The 19,153-nt window shown below is 43.7% G+C and overlaps 1 protein-coding gene across 5 annotated transcripts in view; it reads right to left on the reverse strand.

The window, feature by feature from the left end:
* Nucleotides 1-945: 945 nt before the first annotated feature.
* Nucleotides 946-19,153, reverse strand: part of SLC20A2 (solute carrier family 20 member 2) — a 57,143-nt gene continuing 38,935 nt past the window's right edge. For 3 of the 5 annotated variants that reach the window (XM_053940391.1, XM_053940390.1, XM_053940392.1), the window contains exons 9-11: nucleotides 9,043-9,228; nucleotides 8,234-8,318; nucleotides 946-2,615 (exon numbers count right to left, since the gene is read on the reverse strand). In XM_053940391.1, the coding sequence (XP_053796366.1) occupies nucleotides 2,451-2,615; nucleotides 8,234-8,318; nucleotides 9,043-9,228 (436 nt within the window). In that variant the 3' untranslated portion in view covers nucleotides 946-2,450. Of the gene's footprint in view, nucleotides 2,616-7,645; nucleotides 7,731-8,233; nucleotides 8,319-9,042; nucleotides 9,229-19,153 lie in introns of all 5 variants that reach the window. The other 2 variants (XM_053940393.1, XM_053940394.1) reach the window with 2 other exon arrangements.

Consider the following 19,153-nt stretch of genomic DNA (forward strand, 5'->3'; position numbering starts at 1 on the left):
GCTGCCTGAACAGAGGGAGTTTTAATTGTGCCCATATTTGCACCATGTTTCAACAGTTGTGCAGACTCTGCTTCTCTGAGGCGGCAAAGGACACCTCTGTGGTGTGAAGAAAGACGCTTTGGATTTTCCACCTCCCTCCACATTGAAGGTTATTGTAGCTGGGCAGGAGTATTTTGGAGATGCTTCCTTGCCAGCAATTTCCCTCACAGCAGTTTTATTTATATATGTGTGTGTTGACAGACACCCAGCTGTGTGTGCTGGGGGATTATCACATACACTCAGAGCTGGCACAGCGCTCTGCATGCTGCCTGTGTCTGGCAGGGCTGCGCCCCTGCCGCTGGAGTGAGAGAGCTCTGGTTTGTCTCTGTAGATAAAACAAGGTGGGAAGCTGCTGGGTCACTGGGCAGGCATTTATTTATGCAAGTGCTAAGATAAGGTGAGCTCCTCCACCCTCTTCTGCAGGTCCCAATTTTTTTCTGTGCATTTACTGACTGCTCTGGTCATTCAGCTGCTGCCCACCAGTCCCACCCATTTGCCAGCACTATTTATACCACAGCTCTAGTGTTTCAGAGGGGTTGGAAACTGAGCACCTCAGTGCCATGGCAATAGGGATGCTTCCAGAGCCCCAGAAAGAGAGCCAGAGTGAGGGAGGCAGTTGGAGGCAGCGAGTGCCCAGGGAATGTGTCTGAAGCAGCCCACGAGCTCCCAAAGCTCGACGGAGAGACGCCTGTGAGCCAAGCCCGGGCAGAGCGAGGGCTGGGCACTGGGGCTGCCAGGACAGCAGGAGGAAAAGGGAGGTTTTGTCAGCGCCAACAGAGCATGGTTTGATCCCACTGACCACAGCAGACAAAGGACAAAGGATGGCAGATGCCAAGGAGTAGGCTTTAACTGCCTGGGGAGCCTTCCCATTACAGCTGAGTAACACTCCAAAAACGCAAGAGGCAGTTACAGGGGCTGTTTATCTTTTTATTATAAATTTGGTATGAATGACCAATGGAAAAATCACAATGGAGTACCAAGAACATTTTATCAAAATTTTAGCAGCATTTAAACAGTAATAGATTCCCAACCTCCTCTGGGCACCCCTTGCCCTTTGCCTCCCACGCATAAATCAGTAACCTTCACTCAAATGTGCTTTCCAAAGGCATGCAGGGGATGTAGCTGGCCATTTTCCCCTGAGCTGCTGTGAAAAAAATCTCATCCCAAATGCTGGTTACCATTCAACCTCCATCCACACAGGGCCAGGCTCCAGTCCCCTCCTTGCTGTAGGTGGCACAGCAGGAGGCTGGCTGGCTGTGGCTGGGATGGGACTTGCCAGGGAGAAGGCAGCACCTGCTCACATCCTCCCCTGCATGGATCAGCACTCCTGTGGGCGCCCATTTACCTCCAAGCACAAAGCCAGGGCTGAGCCCTCTCCCACCCGCTGCTGCCCTTCGCTTCTGTATGCGGGGGTGCCGTGCGCTCCACGGCCCCGCTCCTGTACCTGAGAGTGTGTGCTTGTGTCTGGATGGAGAGAAGGAGGGAGGCTGATGGTCTGTCTCCCGCAGGAATCGAGAGCAGGGCGACCAGGAGCTGAGACTTGAAGGGGAAAGGTAGAAGGTGAGCAGTAAGATACTCAAGTATCAACCCACAAAATGAAGTCAGTCTACTATCAGCTAATGTGGAGAGCCATGGGCTGCCTACTAAGTACGAGAACTAATTTTTTGTGTGCGCTTTTTTTTTTTTAAGTTACATTAAGACATGAACAGTACTACGCCAGCCTCACTGGCCGGAGCTTGGTGAAACGTTGAATCAGAGGTGGGGAAACACAACACACGTGGAGACAACAACATAAAATTGGCAAGCTATTCCCCTGCTTCTTTGGTACTTCCTAAACTTTCTTATCCAAAATATATAAGGGAAATGCACCATTTAAAAGTTACTGTTCATAAGTATTTACACAGCCATAACCATCACGCTATGATACACGAAAATCAATATGATATGAACGAAGTTATTTTATGAAAAGCACTTCTGCACATTTTATTTTGTTCCAGTATCTTAATAGCTTTAAAAAAGTCATGTATTACGCAGTCCTGTACCTCACTTCTTCTTATATCAAATGGACAAGAAACATTTCCCAATCCATACTCTTCTTCAAAAGATTAAAAAATAGCCACCAAAATGATACACTATGTACAAGTTTTACTAAATATTAAGTTCTAGGCAATTATTTTCACCCCACTGATGATATAACTTAGGTATTGTTACCTACTATATGCATATATATTTCTTTAATATATAAGAAATGGCACCACATCACCATGTCACCAATATGACACATTGTTATGTACAGTAGATAAGAAGTTAGGTATGGAAGATGGATCCTCTCTGACTGCTTCTTTCACGGGAACACTTCTCCCATCGGTAGTAGCTCAGCCATTTCCCCTTTTCCCAGCAGAGGAAGCTCCTCAAATGTAAGGCAGGATCCCGTACATCAGCAGTGCCATCACGCCGGCGCTGAACAAGCCGGCCACCGGCACAGTCACAAACCAGGCCAGGAAGATGTTGCGGAAAAGGCGCCAGTCGACGGCTTTCTTGGAGCGGATCCAGCCGACGGCCACCACGGAGCCAACCTTGGGAGCGTGGGGAAGAGAGAGGGAGACAAGGTGTGAGGGGTAGGTCTGAGCACCTGTAACATGCCCACGGCTACACCAATGCCAGTCAGCTGATACCAAGTGATGCTCTGAGATAAAGAAGCCCCTGAGGATGACAATGGCGCTGTGCTGGTGTGATGGCAGGAGGATGACACTTTCAGGGTACTTAAACCTCTGTTTTTCAATGTTGTCCTATTTTTCATGGGTCTTGGGGTCAGTCAAAGGCAATAAAATATGTTGGTGAGTTTTTCTCTGCCCTGCTAACTCCTACATGAACCTTCAGAGCAACTGAGGCAGCCCTCCACCTGACTCAGTCCACAGGGGAGAGAGCAAGTGTCCAATGACTCTGGCCTGATTGCAGTTTAAATCAGGAAAACACCAGGAAAGCTGTTTTTAAGGCTCTGCTGGAGAGCATTGCATGGGGCAGGCCAGGACAGCAAATATGGTTCCTATCCCACCTGCCTGTCCTCTTGCTGGTTTAGGATGCCCTGCCTGTTCACCCAGCCCCTGCTGAGCCTCTCTGTGCAGCTCACAGCCCAGCATACAGCGCTGACTCAAAACACCACATCCATATTCCAATACTGCAGGCTACAAACAGGATGGCAGTGGCAAGGTAAAAGCAGCTGAGCCCACCCTGTGGAGTGATGGTGGCTTGGCAGGGGGCAGAAAGGCAATGCAGGCTTAGACCCAGTACATCAAACCCATCAATCTGAGCCCTGTGAGGGAAACAAATTCTTCTGGACCAGCTAGCCAAGCAAAGCATCCAGAACTAAAATCTTGTCTTGCAGACAACGGCACCAGACTATATTATGGGGTACACTAACTGTTCAGATACCAAGAGGATGGTGGGGAATGGATAAAACACCAAGATATCCTTCAAAGACACTACTACCAGGGCAGCTGTGTAGGTCAGTGGTTTTGTAGACAAAACCACACTGTGTTATGGGCAAAGCTGCAACCTTTTCTTCCTTCAAAGGTATTTTCAGTTCATAAGCTCAGGTATAAACCCAGCATATCAGTTTTTAAGAAAAAAAAAAACTGGACTGAGAAAAACATTTTCAATGAAAAATGACACAAAAATATCAGAAAGACTACATTTTCTTTCTGCCCTGGAAGTGCTTTCCATGCTGTTAGCAAAAACAGTGTAAGTCTATTCAAAGTGCACAGTAAAGCAGAAAGAAATGTGGAAGAAATATCCTGTTTTGAAGGTAAGGAAACTCCAAGACACAGCTGGACATGTGCTCCCTGAAGTGCCATCCCTGCCTCCCTGCTTATTTTCTTAATGGGCGTATCAGTCCCTGCCTATAGATCAAAAGATGGGCTGCTCCCCTTGCACAGAGCCAGGAAAATGATACATGCCTGAAGTACAGGGAATCAGGGAAAGATAGCATGGGGATACCAAATCTGCATGTTTTGCTAACACCTGTTTAGCTTCTAACTACTGCTTAACATTTCTTTTCAGAGAAGAGTTACTTCTGGAAGACCCTGTAACAGAACAAGGGAAAACTAAACTTGATATTCTATGACCAATAAGTCCTCTGTTGAAAGTTTGACCCAATAAGGATATCTGTTTGATAATATTTCATCTGAATACTCCTGGAGTGAACAATATGCTGTTCTGCAATTAGGAGGCATAAGTGTATTTGGGAGGTGGAGGCATATCTAGGTGAAGAGGAACCCAACACTTGTGACTACATCAAAGCATTAACCCGAGGAAACAGCATTTGGGTTTTCAGCAGCTCAGCTGTTAGGCTCAGCTTTACATTTTGTGTGTCCTCAGCATCTGTCTGTCATGCTTGCAACAAGAAGGATTACTTATTGAGCAAGCCTGCAGTCTACATACACTAATCTCTGAGTCCTTCCTGGATTTTAAATGGTATCAGCAATGATGGCATTGGCAATCTGTTTTAAACATTATTAAAGTTTAGTTTATTAATAGTGATTTTTGATGGACTAGAGGTTAGGAGAGTAGCTAATCCTTGGGTGTAGGCACACTACACCTTCTGTAGAATTTCAGATGGTATCTACTTTGAGATTGGTTTGAAACCAGTGCAGTTTGCCTTCAGTATGCTCTGCTTAAAGCATTACAGAAATGCTTTTGGTTCTCTTGTTCCTGTGCAATGCTGTATAATAAGAACACAGAACATGATAATTCAATCATAGCAATGGAGAATATTTTTCAAAACCGCAAAATCATAATAGCAAAATGGAGCTGACAGAATGACCTCAGCAAAGTCACTTTTGCAGAGAAAAAGCATTTAACTGCTGCACTCTAGTTTTATCTGTACATGAACACACTCTGTTACAGCTAAGAAATGCTTATTTCTAAATCTCCAATCTGAGAACAAATAACAGGCACTCTAAGACTCAATATGATCATTTGCCCACCTGGGCAGCAGGAAGGGAAGGTATGCATTCACACCACACTGGCTTTTCAGTGCTAAATCCCAGAGGTTGAACTGGTACAGCCAGAGCAATGTGGCTACTGCATTCAGACCCACAAATTCCTTTGGAGGCTCAAAAGATAGAGTCTTTCCTACAAGCCCTCTTGACTTTGAGGCTTTCAAGGGTCTTTCCTCTCCCCCTTGGACCTGTTGCAAAGACGAAGGTGCAGTTCAGGCTCTCAGCAGGCACTGAGAGTGAAAAAGCTGCTTGGCCATAGATGTGGGACAGGCACATCGGGGGGTGACCACCTCATGTAGAACAAAAGCTCTGATTTAGGACCAAAGGCAGGTCCTGACCTGAGAGGGCTTGACAAACCTTCCTCAGAAGCGAAATGCTTTTATTCCTGCCAGCAACCTCTAGTTTGCTACCACATCTGCTACAAGATCTGAAAACTGCTGCTCAGAGCTTCATACTTGGTCTCCATTTTTCATTACAGTCTACTGTTTCACCTCAAAAAGGTTTCCCTCCACCTCATCTGTTTCATGCTGCTCCTTATTTGCCATCAGTTTATCCAGCTGCTGCACATTCAGTTGACTGACACCCCTCCAGTAGGGCCTCCACTCAAGCGAATGCTATTTTGCAGTGGAGCAAATTGAGGAGAAGAATAATTCCCAATCCTTGATGCTGGAGGCCCAAGATTAGGCTCACCTCAAACCTGTTTTCTTTTGGATTTCTAAGGCAAAATAATTTTTCTGCTGATTTTTAAGAAGGCATTTTTGACTCAGTGGTTGACAGCAGTTTCAGCGAGGCATTTTCACATTGAGCAAATGATATTTAACAATTCTTTTATTCCTTCCCTGGGCCCTCGAAGAAAACAAGGAATATAAGAATACATCAGTTACAAGTGTTTGCTTTATCTTGTGCTGCTCACTTAGGATCTTTCAACTCAGGATCTCATTTTGCTGAAACACGGAGTCAGTTATAATAATATGACATCCCTGGAACAGTCTAATCCTATTGCAAAGTGGATCTTCCCATTAAGAATGATCCATCTAATGAGATACAGGGAGCAGACACAGACTAACCACATTAGCTGCTTTTATGGAAGTATTTTTAAAAAAGAACTCTTTTGCTCTGCAGTTAGAAAAGACCAAGCTTTTAGCTGCATTGAGTGAATGAATACCCCTCTCATTAGCTTCTGGCTTCCAAGACATTTTCTTTTTAAATTCAGTCTATTTGTTTGGACCAAAGTATGTTTTCTCTTTTACAACAGTTGGCTAGAAGTGTTTCAGGCACGCAACTGGGATAATCAAAGCTGTATTATTCTCCCTGGCAAATTCTTCATCATGCATTTAATATACCAGTCAGCCTAAAGGGAGGTGGTTTCAGGCTAGCATTTTTAGAAGTGGATTACATTGTTATTATTTTTTCCCTCCCTGCTTGATTCAGAGGAACCAGATTCTGTCAATGCCAGGAAATCTGAACAGCCTTTCAGAGCAGCTCAGTCTTGGCTGCTCCTCAAAGAGCACCAGGGTAGAAGAAATAAATGATTTTGCAATAGAGGAAGGCTTTCTGAAGAAATGGTTTGCACTAGAAAAAGGCCAATTGAACCAACTTTGGGCATTTTGTAGGATGTGTGGATTTCATTGACTCTTTTACTGGAAAGCAGGTCAATGTCACAGGCAAGGCTGCCAGGCTTCTTGCCAGCCTGCCTGCCATGCCATGGAGCAGTTATCCCCGGAAACCTGCCTGTCCCAGCCCAGCCCAGGGCTCCTAGGTCCCCAGGGTGCAGCAGTGAATCCCACAAGGACTGTCTTTTTTTAGGGCTTGGTCTTGGTGGCGTGCAATGACGTCCCCAGAGGGACTGCCATTCTGGGGTCTATGATTTTGAAGGGGCTTCCCCACATCCTGCCAGAGGGTGAAAGAAACAAACAGCTCTGCATGTCGAGGAGCTTGAGAGTCCATGGAGAAAGAAAGGAAAAAAGACGGGGTATTTGACCTGAGAATTTCCCAGGGAACAAAATTCCAAATTCCCATTATGTTCTTCCAGAAGTGTAAATGTCCACATGCTCCCTCATGTCTACAAGCTATTTAAATGTCTTCATGACACAATTAAATTGTACTCATTACCCAGCCTGTATCTATACTACAAAGTGCTCTTTAACAAAAAAACCCAAGAAAGAAATTTACCTTGTTCAAAGGACTAATTACAAGGGCCAGATTCTGTATTACAATGCACAAAAGTGAGGACAAGTTGGTTGAAAAGAAGAGAGACATTAAAATATTAGCTTAATGATGTAGCACTGTTTTTCATACAGGTGGTTTTAAAATACACGTAACTGGGTTCACACAGACTACGAATCTACGTTATTGTAATATGTCTATATTAGTTCAATACAACCATGTAGGGGTGAAAGACAGTCCAGACTTTTGTGCAATTAGCTATAATGCTGACTTTGCTTGGCTCTACTGCCTTTGAAAGTGGGCCCCGTTATTTTGCGGTCACAGTTTGTAGGGCATGGCACAGTGAAGGCAATCTGCAACAGTCGGTATCTCTCCCAGATTTTGTTATGTTTTGTCCTAGTGATGTGATTTACTGATAGTATCACTGCAAACTCCAATACCTTGCAATGGGTGGAGCTTATTGGAATACCCACATTTGAGGCTACAAGTACCGTTAGCGCACACATTACTTCAATGCAAAATCCACTGTGAAGAAATAAAAAAAAAAAAAAAGACAGATGGAAAACTTGTAGTAAAAGAGTTATATGCAGGAAATCCCATGCCATGCACTTATCAAGAAAGTCAAGTATAAATGATGAATGATGCGCAGCCTCTGAACAAGGGAGAAATGTTACCCGACCAGGTTCAAATGGCACCGTCAGAGGAAACCAGGCTCTTCCTCGCAATCGTTTGCTTTAAAATTGAGGTCAGGCTTTTGTGAGCGCTAGTTTTCTTCACCAGCAGCTATGGAGTTTATTCTGTGGCCAATTCCAGTAACTTTACTGTGACAACTCCAATGCATTTTCTGGAAGCCTGATTACATTCCCACGTTGCTGGCATGACCAAGACGTGCTGATGCACCCCTACCTAACCATCCCCTGTCAGTGGCGGTTTTCTCTTCACCGTGCCATTACCCCTGGCTCGAGCAGCACAGTTTTAAGATGAATAGTCCAGACTGCCTTGACTGCAGTCGCTGGGCAAAGGCATACCTTGCAGTGTGTAGTACTGACAGGAAGTCCAACATTGGAAGCTACCACAACTGTGAACGCCGAAGCCAACTCAATAGTGAATCCACTGCGGGAAGCATAAGAAAACACTTCACAATCACTCTTTGCATCAGCTCGGACTGATACCATGCACCGTGCCAAAGTCTTACCCGTTTCTTCTTTCGACTGTTTTATCTCCAACTGATTTTTGCCATGTGAGTAAGTTAAGAGAACAAGAAAGGGCTGAATAATGGGAACGGCACAGGCTAGTCATCTGCAGTACCCCGTCTGCATGGCTCATTGCGTCAGAGACCTTCACTACTCTACGCTGCGGTGAATCGTTCCTAATTAGTAATTCAGTTAAGCACCAGCAGAGGTCGAGTATGCATTAAAGACAAAAATTACTGTAATGAATACATATGGGTTTAATGGTCTCAAGCACACTGGGAAAGCCACTGTAATGTTGCCATTTCCAAATGCACCTTCTACCACGCTAATTAGGTAATCAGCAGAAGACTGCTGTCTGTCCATGCAGACCTCTATGCCGTAAACACATTCAGTATTACAGGGTTATCTTTTTTCCTTTCTCTCTTTCTTTTTCTTTCTTTTTCTCATGCTTTCTTTTTCTCCTTTTTTGCTTATTTCTTTCACTTTTTTTTTAGAAAGACAGAGAAGTCAAAGCCAGGTTATCATTAAAATCAAAGCACAGCAAATCCAGCAAACTGCATTACAAACTAAATACTGGAGCAGCAATTTCTCAGATTGCCTCACACACAAAGTTCACACAACCACAATGACACCTGTGGACCTACCTCGATGGTGTGATTGGAGTGAGGTCTTTACCCATAGTCTGGATAACTCTTCTTCCCCAGACCCAGAGGCCCACACAGATCCCAACACCTCCATAGAACAGCAGCCAGATGGGAGTCGATGCTTCCTGCATTACGGCACCTTGCTCGTAGATAAGCCAGAGTGCGACGAGGGGACCAATGGCATTGCTGGAGAAACAGAAACGTGTCACCTGAGTCACAAAAATGCAGAGAGTTGCCTTGAAAGAATTCTCTTCTTTTCTGCATGATTTTTCTTCATCATGGGTGTATCACTACTCCAACTTGATCCTACAAGATCAAGTACCCTTCACCCTTTCTCCCTTGGAAAGGGTGCAGCAGGCGACCCTTATCATGTTGCTTTTTCGGTTGTCACTTCTTCACTGATAACTAGAGCAAGGCCTGAAAGGAATCTCTCTTTTACAAATAGTTTCCTGAAATGTCAGAGTCAGTAGTACCTTGTTATGTCTGTTCTGTGACAAAAATCAGTATTTTCAGTACTGCACTGAAGCTATCTCAAAATTTACCAATTCAGGACTTGCATCTTTAAAATTCAAGTATCAAATTAGGTCTTTTTGTCAAAGAAGGGAAAATAATGAACAAAATTACCATCACAGACAAGAATATAGAAATATTATCTAGTTTGACAGCCTGTACCATTTGGGATATGATCTGAGTGCAGCTGGGAAGGTGATATAGTCATCTTCAAAGGTGCTGTAGAGTGAGTTGGACTGGATCAGAGAGGAGCCTTTGGTTACACAGAGCTGGTGTAAGCCCTTTTTGCTGCTACTATCTGGAAAAACATTGGAAGTCAGCAACACTGAAGTCCCCACTCTTAACGCAGGTCATCTGATACTGGTGTCTGGAGTCAGACTTCTGACTCTGTTTATTCTAAAAAAGCATCAAGTTTCTAGACAGAAACTTCTAGCTAGAAGAAAAGTTGAAAACCAATATCCAATTACTTTGGAAGCCTAAATACTAAAAAGCAGATAAGAATTTCAACATCCCTTTTGTTTTCAGATCTTTTAATAAACCCAGTAGCTGCTTGCCTTGCTGAGCAACATTTATTCACCACCCAAAAAGCATAATTAATGAAGCAGTGCTATATTTATGTCTAAATAATCATGAGAAGATCGGAACAAACCTGACCAATGTCATTCCAAAAATCTGAAAACTGTCAGGGAAGCTCCCCTCTTTGTAAACCAATAGGAAAGCAGGTCACAGTGAGCACCACAGGCAGGACTGACAGCCATGCTCACCCTGGAGCCAGGACCTGCTAAATTTAGTTCCTGGTTCCACTCCAAAGCACACAGATGGAGTAAGGGCCAGTTTTAATGTCAAATGTTGTGCAAACCAGGCCAATGCATATGCCAGTTAATAATTTCCTTGAATCTCGTCTTTACCAGATATGAGGTGCCAGGAGCCGAGTGGTGATTGCCAAGAGACAAGGGTCACCAGCAGTGCAAAGCTGGCACATCTCAGCAACACGAGACCCTCCTGCTTTCATCTGGCCCCTGAGAAATTGAGCTATGAATCCTGAAAAAGTGATCCTGAAGCAAAGCAATAAGGAAATACTTTTCCCTCATAAACACACACAGCAACATTCAAGCTGTGAGGGAAACAAAAATAGTTAAAAATGCTCTTTGCTATAAAAAAAAGAATTACTAATTGTTATGGATTTTGAGAAAGATCCTGAAAATAAATTAGTGAGCTAACATGAATGATAAAATCCAGTGGGTTTGAAGATGCTGGGTAGTACAATGAAGAACTAAAGACTCTAAATAAAGAGTTATTTCCACTAACTAAAGCACTTTAAAATTCTGGTCTGATACTGTGCCCAAGTAAACATTCAATTTGTTCAGTTTTGGAAGGACAGTATGTGAAAAGTCCTTAGGACCTAAATGCAAGAATTATTTTACTTCCATGCAAGAAGAGATTATTGACTGAAGCATTTCTAATATTTTGAAATCAACCTGAAACTTCTTTTCCAGTGTTTTCAGGTATGGATTAAATTACTTGCACATTTAAATGTCTTCTTGGGCATAGAAAAAGGAAAGTAATTCAATGTACAATGGTACATGAATAAACTGATGGATGCTGAAGCATGGATAAAGGCAAATAATACATTGATCAGATGAATAAGGGCAAAACTGATCATCCCTTTTTATAGTGCTGTATGACATGGAAAAAAAACTTCCCTGTTGAAAATAACAGCCACATTTGGAGTGAGCTCAGGCATCTATTCCTGACTGTCCTGAAGAGATTATGCATACGTATTTGTCAATCCCAATGTAAATGAAAAGGCAGAAAAGGCTTCCAAAACTTCAGCAGCAAACTATGCTCTTCCATATCAAAACCCAGTTTTAATTATTTGCAAGTACTACACCTCTGTGAATCAACAAAGCTTAATCCTTGAGGAAAAGGTTCTTATTTGTGGCAAGGGAAGACAAGCCAAAACTCTACCAACTTATGCTCAGCCTCAGAGAATCTGAGTGGCTGATTCTGTCCAATAGATCAGAAGAGGTAACACTGCTGCCCACAGAGGCAGCATTTCTGATACCTCCCTGTAAGAAAAGAAAGCCAAACAGCAGTGGAGGTGTTGATGATAGGCTTGGAAAGGTAAAAAGGTAAAAACTAACCTCATTTTCTTTTTTGGGTGTCTGCATCACTGGTTATCTATACCAGAGGGACATTTTTCCTCTCATGTTCAATGTGACTTAAATGTTCAGCTCTTAGGGATAGTGGCATCTCCCAGCCTGAATATCTGCAAGTGGCTACAAACAGCAACAACAGTGGCTTGAATCTAGCACCATAACAGCTTTCCAAGGGGTTCCTTCAGCTTCTAGACTTGTTCAGGAGGTGCAGTCCAAGGGGCTTGTGGTATCAATGCTCCCTATGCCAATGGAAAACAGCTCAAGAAAAAGCTGTTAGGCCTGTCCCACCATGAAACTCCCAAAAGCTCTCAGCAAATGGGTCTGACTCAGGCACTGCAAAGACTATGATCTTGGTTCTGCCCAAAGGTAGAAGACAACCACTCCCAACAGCATAGTAAGAGAGGGTAAGAGAGAAACAACACATTAAAAAAACCCCAGCAACAAAAAAGGCATTGCTAGATAAGAGAGTTTGCTTAACAGATGTCTCCTACAGCTGAGTGACTAACCAGATGAACCACAAGGACACTGGCTAGACTGGGATGTGGCTTTCAGAGTATTTCCCACTGGGTCTAGCTCATTTGATTCAAGACATGACTAGCAGGAAAGCAGACCTCAAATCTTCCACGCATTTGGCTAAGACTCATTTCACAACTCTATTTTCAAGAAGTTATTTTCTCTTACTCTCCCACACAGGTTTCTACTTACCTTAACTAACTCTCCTTTGTGCTGGAGCTCCACATCTTATCCATGGTAGTTTAGAAAAGAAAAAAGCCTGAGATGGTCACACAGGGGCTCTGAACCCCCATCCACTTCTATCTACATGTAAAACTACCCTCAGGTTCCTATGAAACTGAAGTGCTTCAGAGAATTTGCTGTATTATCTAGCTATTGGTTTTAAAACAGAAAATAAGCTGCTCCTGTCATGGTATTACTTTAATTTTGCACACCTAATACACACTTTCCCACTGAGCACAAGGGGGTGGCCAATAGGAGTTAATTTTAGGATGAGTTATAAAATGTTATGGCGTAAGAAGCCCATCCCCTGAGTCTGCCTGCTGCAAAGTGTATTCTCCACATCCAGCACGTTTCCCCACCTCTGCTGGGCTCCCCCAGCCCCACAGGGCACAGGGCTTTGCAGCTGGGGTGCTGCACAAGGGGCTGTTTGCCTTCCCTGGAGCTGCAGTGCAGGGTTTAATGCCGCCCACAGCAGTACTTGCACTGGCAGATGTGCTCCATGGTGGCTCACTGAAGGGCTGCTCCCTGGGTCTGAAGCGCTGCCTGACCCTTGCAATGATTTTGCCGGCGCTCTCGATTAACGTGAATTGGCATAATTCTCTTTTTCTGCTTCCTTGTGCCAGTTTAGAATCTGTCACACAGTATTTATAAAACTGTTGTGAAAGATAGCATTTGACAGTGAATCTGAACTATAAATAGAACTGGCTTCTCCTCTCCCCTGTAAGACAGATAGTATTACCAACAAAAATAACCACCCCATATTCAGCTATCATGAGACAGGCTTAGAAATGACAGTTTCCCATGCACAATCACACACACAAGCAGAAAATTTTAGGTACCTTTCGGTCACAAGTCCAAGACCTTCTCTGGAGGAATAAGGACCAACAATTTTTTTTTTTTTTTAGTAAAAAGTAAGGGGCTTTTTCCCAGTAGTTCAGCCATCAGCTGAATGCTCTGTGGCCAAACCCCATCAAACTTGTCGTAACATGTTATGAAGATGCAACATTGCTATTCCCTTGCTGTTGTTTGAGGGGAGTAGTGAGGTGCTCAAAAAGAAAATCTAACTGTATTTGAAAACTACACTCTGAATATGCTTTGTGAATAATGTATAGACTCCTTGATGACCATGCTTAGATTCTCTGCTGCCTGAAAACGGAGATTTCTTTTTAGCCACTTTTTCTAGTTGAGTGAAAGAACCTTGAAACGTACATTATCACAAACTAAAGCTGAATGACAAGCAAAACAGCCATCTGAGAATTCTGTATTAGGTGTTCAATATTACAAGTATAATTACAAAATGTCCAGCCACTTGACTATTTCCCAAACTAGGATTTCACAAACAAACCTTCCACTGGGAAAATCAGTGGGATGATATTTCTAAATAGGCTGCAGTTATGCCTTGAGACATCACCCAGCTGAGCAAGAGTGAAAGAAAGATACTCCTGTACATAGCAACAGGAAAAAAACATGCTCTATTCTCCAAGGATATCAGATAATCAGGAGAGTTTTAGCCTACTTCAAAAAACTGGACAGCCTTGAAATAGTGCATCTACCACAGCACAATAAAAGTGTGTCAGAGCTGTGCCCTGTGAAATGCAAGCTTTGGGTGTGTTAATGAGTCAGGGGGGACATGCTTTTATTTCTGCAGCTCATCTCTGTGTCCTGCAAATACTGGCCCTGAAACCCCACCTCCCTGCATCCTGGAGGGTTGGGTCCGTGCCCACCAGCATCAGCTTTTCCCCTGGCAAGCCCTGCTCACAGAGGGATGGGGAGGGATTCCCATGCTCACTGGAGACCTCATTTCTTGCTGCTCTTCTCTGACTTGCCTGCACAGCACTACAAAAGGTCCTGTACATGCACAATTAAGGACAGAAATGAAGATACACATCTACTTGGGGCACAGGCTGGACTTATAGGATGGAGTGTTATTAAAAAGGGAAGAAATCAGAAATCAAGCTTCCCCCACTAAATATAACAGACAGATTAGCTTCCTAAATATTCTAAGTGATCTTGACTGCAGCTCTCAGGGAGGAAATAAGAAATACCTGTTTTGTAATCCAGCCTTACTATAGCTCCTTTAGACTCCTTATTTAGCCAAGAGGCTGAATCCCACTAAGCTCTCCATGTGCAGTGAGATACTGGCAATGTTCTGGCCCTTCCCTCCTTTAATCCCATTGCCTTTACTTTAGGAAGAGGGGGAAAAGGTGAATCCTACTGCTGTTTGTGTGCTCTGACCTAAAACTCCAGTGAAATTTGTATGAAGGTGAGAGGAGAAAGCTCTTCTCCATGTATTTTGGGCAAGTACACATTTCCTAGTTTCTCAAACTGTTTTGCTTCAAAATGAATTCCCTATCTGGTAGCAGTCAGCTTCCCTAAAACCACTGAAAGAATGCGTAGAAATATATTAAAAATATCAAATATTTTTACTGTAGTTCTGAAATTGTTTTAAATCCTGCTGTCAGTAATGTAGCCTATATTGTTTGGATAATGACAGGCATTCTTTCTCAAACTTGTGCCATAAATCTATATGACATTACCTGCAGACTCTAAGTCCAATGACCCTTTTTTCCTCATATCTAAGCATGAATACACAAGGGGAGTCCTGAAGTCCTCCACAGGAAATTTAATTAGAGCAGACACTCTTCAACAATTTATGCAGCAGGAACTCAGGAAAACTGAGATCCTGTGAAACGACTGCAGGCAGATTTCTCCTCCCTACAGCATCTACCAGCCAAACCTCAGCACTGCCTGTCCCTTGGCATGCACAGACACACACGGGTGGTGGCAGGGTCCCTGGTCACCCTGCTCAGCTGCAGCATCATGCCTCCTGCCACTGTCAGGGCACTAAATCAACCTTCCTGCATGGCCCGAGTCCATGGGCCCAGGTAGCTGCCTGCTCACACAAGCCAAGGCACACAGCTCATTCTGACACTGCCAGGGGTTCTCCTGTGACAGCAGAAGTGATGGCCTGAGGCAGAGAAGGAGGGGAGTAAGGGACAGAAGAGGCTGCCCATTTATAGGAGAAGGAATCTGTGTGAGAAATGACTGAACACATGCATGGACAGGTGTGTAGGAGTACAAGGCTCAGGCTTTCCTCACAGCATAAACAGCATATTTTAATCAGCAAAACTCACACTGACCTACAGCATCTCTCTGTGGGTCATCCTGCTTTGATTGCAAGAATTCAAGGAATAACAAGCTCCAGAGATTGCTTGAGCAATCGACACAAGCATCTTCCCACTTGCTAGGATAGGACTGTGGGGCAAGCACATTGTTTGCTCATAGCTTTCTCATTCCCAGCCCAGCAGCAGAGCAGCCACAGCCACTGCTGTGCTGGGGACCAGAGAAAACATGACTCCTTGTTCCTTTTAACACACAGCTGCCCCAGCCAGCATCCCTGCTGAACAGGGAGCCCTGCTGGCTACAAACATCAGCTCCTACAGCAAAGATGGCTGATTTCATTATGATGCTAAAAAGCATCATCTCAGAAGAAACTGAGGTGTAAACTACCCCATGAGTTAGTTAAGAATTAGTTCTGCAGTGAGGGCAAAATACTGCTTTAACTCTTCCAGGTCCATGGGTAAATCCTGGACAAAGAAACAAGAGAGATCTCCATATGATCTTCTGCCCACCAAAGTGCTGTCCAAATCATATGGGCATCTCTGATCCATGAAGTTTTTCTGAGCTGCATCACAGTTCAGTCTGTACTGTACCTCATGCTTAAATATGCTCCAAAACAGGTCAATCATTTACCTTGCAATCACCTGCAGTTTTTAAGTTTCATATTAGCCTTTGGGGGTTAGCAATCCTTTATAGCCATGTCCAAAAGAGCCTGCCCATCTGCCTTTGTTTTTGAGAACTAGCTAATCAGACATGCTTCCAGACTTTAAAACACAGCATAAACTCTACAGCTTCAGCAACTGTTCTGCTATTTTGTTGTTACACAGGTAGGCTGCTGTGGCTGCAGCAGTGAAGCTCCAGACGACGATTCCTGCTGAATCAACCTATATCTACACAAAAATAAGCTCAGTCCAACTCAACCATAGGTGCATATAATCCCTGCTGGCCAACAAAGCCCAGCCTCCCGGCCTCTCTGGAAAGCTGGCTCTGAACAAGCATTTAGAAGCTGGCAGCTCTCCTTGTGTCACGCTCCTGGCCCAGGTCTTATTTCCATCCTGCCCTTTTTATTCTCCCATTGCCCTTGCACTGACCTGACGCGCTCCCTTTGTGCTCGGGTGCTGAGCCAGTGGGACCTGCTCACTTGGCGCCGCTAATTAAGTTCAACAACAACATTTTTTCAGCGGTTCTGTCCCAACACATTTAGTTGGGATTTTAAATTCTTTAGATTTCATTTAGTCCATGTGCATGGTGGTGTCACAAGGCTCTCGGCCTGGCTCAGCTGGTCCCAGCCCTGGAAGGGCTCCAGCACCCTTGACACAGTGCACATAAGCTTGGAGGCAGGGGCAGGAGAGGATGGTCCGAACAAAACAGTCACCCAAATAAGGAGCTACCATCACTCCCTCTCCTTTTAACACACAGCTGCCCCAGCCAGCATCCTTGCTGATGTCAGCCTGAGTCCTGAGACATGAGTCCTGATGGCTACAAACATCAGCTCCTACAGCAAAGATGGCTGATTTTGTTATGAAGCTAAAAGAGCATCATCTTAGAAGAAACTGGGGTCTAACTGCCCCATGAGTTAATTAAGAATTAGTTCTGCAGTCAAGGGAAAAATACGGATTTAACTCTTCCAGGTCTCTGGGTAAAGCCTGGACAATGAAACAAGAGATCTCATATGATCTTCTGTCCACCAAAGTGATGTCCAAACTATATAGGGCACTTCTTATCCATGAAGTTTTTCTGAGCCACATCACGGTTCTGTCTGTACTGTATGCCCATGCTTAAATATGCTCTAGAACAGGTCAATCATTTACATTGCAATCACTTGCAGTTTTTAAGTTTCATACTGGCTTTTTATTTTTCTCTCTTTGCTCCTCTTATCTGCTCCTGTCCTTTCAAGGAATACCAACAAATAGGCTGATGGAAAATAAATAAAAAACATGGCACAAGAGTAAGCTCCAGGACATGGAAAGAAAATGTTGCAGTCAAGTCCAAAGAAAAAGATGTGGACAATGGAGGTGCTATCCTAAACACCTGAGTGAGGAGCTTAAAACCAAATGCAGGGGAAAGCAGGATTTTAACAGGATTCAAGGCTGAGGAAAAACATTAGAGAAACAGCTTGACAGCAGCAGCTAAAATGAGCAGAAGGAAAGTGTACAAAGGAGGGGGATGAAATGATAGCAGTCGTCAGTGGAAGATGGACTGCCAGGGCTTACTTTCTTACACAAATGTGAACAGAAATCTGTGCTACTCACTTGGTTCTATTGCATCATGCATCATTTTTTTAAACAATGCACTGCCTTTCAAGCTCTGCAGATCTTAAATGCAACACGTGTCAGAGCCAAGACAATTTTGCTCCACTAGACAAAGACTGACAAAACATCTCTGCTATATGATCCACAGGAGAGATATTGGCATTCCCAGAGAATTTTATTTAATAAATCTTTTAGGTATGAAGGGGTCTTTAATTTTATTGTTTAGCTGGAACTCAGTACAATTGCAAGGATGGGTTCCTATCCAGTCCTAGACACATAAGCACCTCCCTGCTTTTCTACCAGCTTTGACAAAATGAAGCCAGCTTGTTCTTTAGTTTTGCAATTATATGAATTCAGCTTAAGAAGAGGTTTTGGAATAAACAGCATTTAATAAAAACACGTTTCCTGGAAAATTTTATAGGATCACCAACAGAACTAGGGATCTGAAAAACACTAAAAGCATATGAATTTTTGGGAAAAGATATTGCTACAGTAACAAGCTAGTCCAAATGCAAAATTCTGAGGGAATTAGGCTGTAAGACGCAACAACACATACAGCACAGAGTCTGAACTTTGCATTTCTTCCTGACCAGCTCCTGTCAACACCAAATCTGATTTCTGAACTAACTGCATCCTTACAGATCACTTCTAATAAAATTGACTACCCTTTCCTCCTACATAACATGCAAGTGATGCTTGCATAAACATGTGAGTCCTTGAGGAGTATGTATAAGCATCACCTGCAGGAAATAAAGGAGCTGTGACACCTGCTGAGGTAGGCTGTGAACTTTCTGCATCATACCCTGGTAATTTCCAGGATACATTATAAGAAATATCAGCAGTCTTTGTCCTTATCCCTGTGCTCCCTTCAGCACTCACTTCTGGCCACTTGCAGAGCTTGGATATTGACTCCCATGGGTCTTTGTTTTTGGCCAGTATGCTCAGAGCAAAGGTCTTTAACAACAGAGACCATCTGAGAGGAAAGAAAGCTACACCACTGCCCTCTGATCCAGAGGATGAGGGGTCTCTGGACTCCTTCCCAGAGCCAGATCCCTGCGGATACCAAGGAAGTACAAAAGGCTCTTCAGAAAGCCCTGATCTGAATTCCCAGGATGCGCAATGGACGGGGAGCAAAGAAACATGTTTGTAAGTGTTTTCATGATGAGTTACGAGTTAAATTAGGAGGCTGACAAGAGCAAGAAGCAGTAAGTGTTGTCCTTGTAGAGGGAGACAGGGTTTGCCCAGAAGGCTAAGGAGGACTGAAAGAAGGATGAAAATTATGAACGCTGTAAAGTCCTGCTGAAAACACTGAAACCAACACAATAAAGGAATGGA

This window comes from Vidua chalybeata, chromosome 4, assembly GCF_026979565.1.
Source record: "Vidua chalybeata isolate OUT-0048 chromosome 4, bVidCha1 merged haplotype, whole genome shotgun sequence".
NCBI classification, from domain to species: Eukaryota; Metazoa; Chordata; class Aves; order Passeriformes; family Viduidae; genus Vidua; species Vidua chalybeata.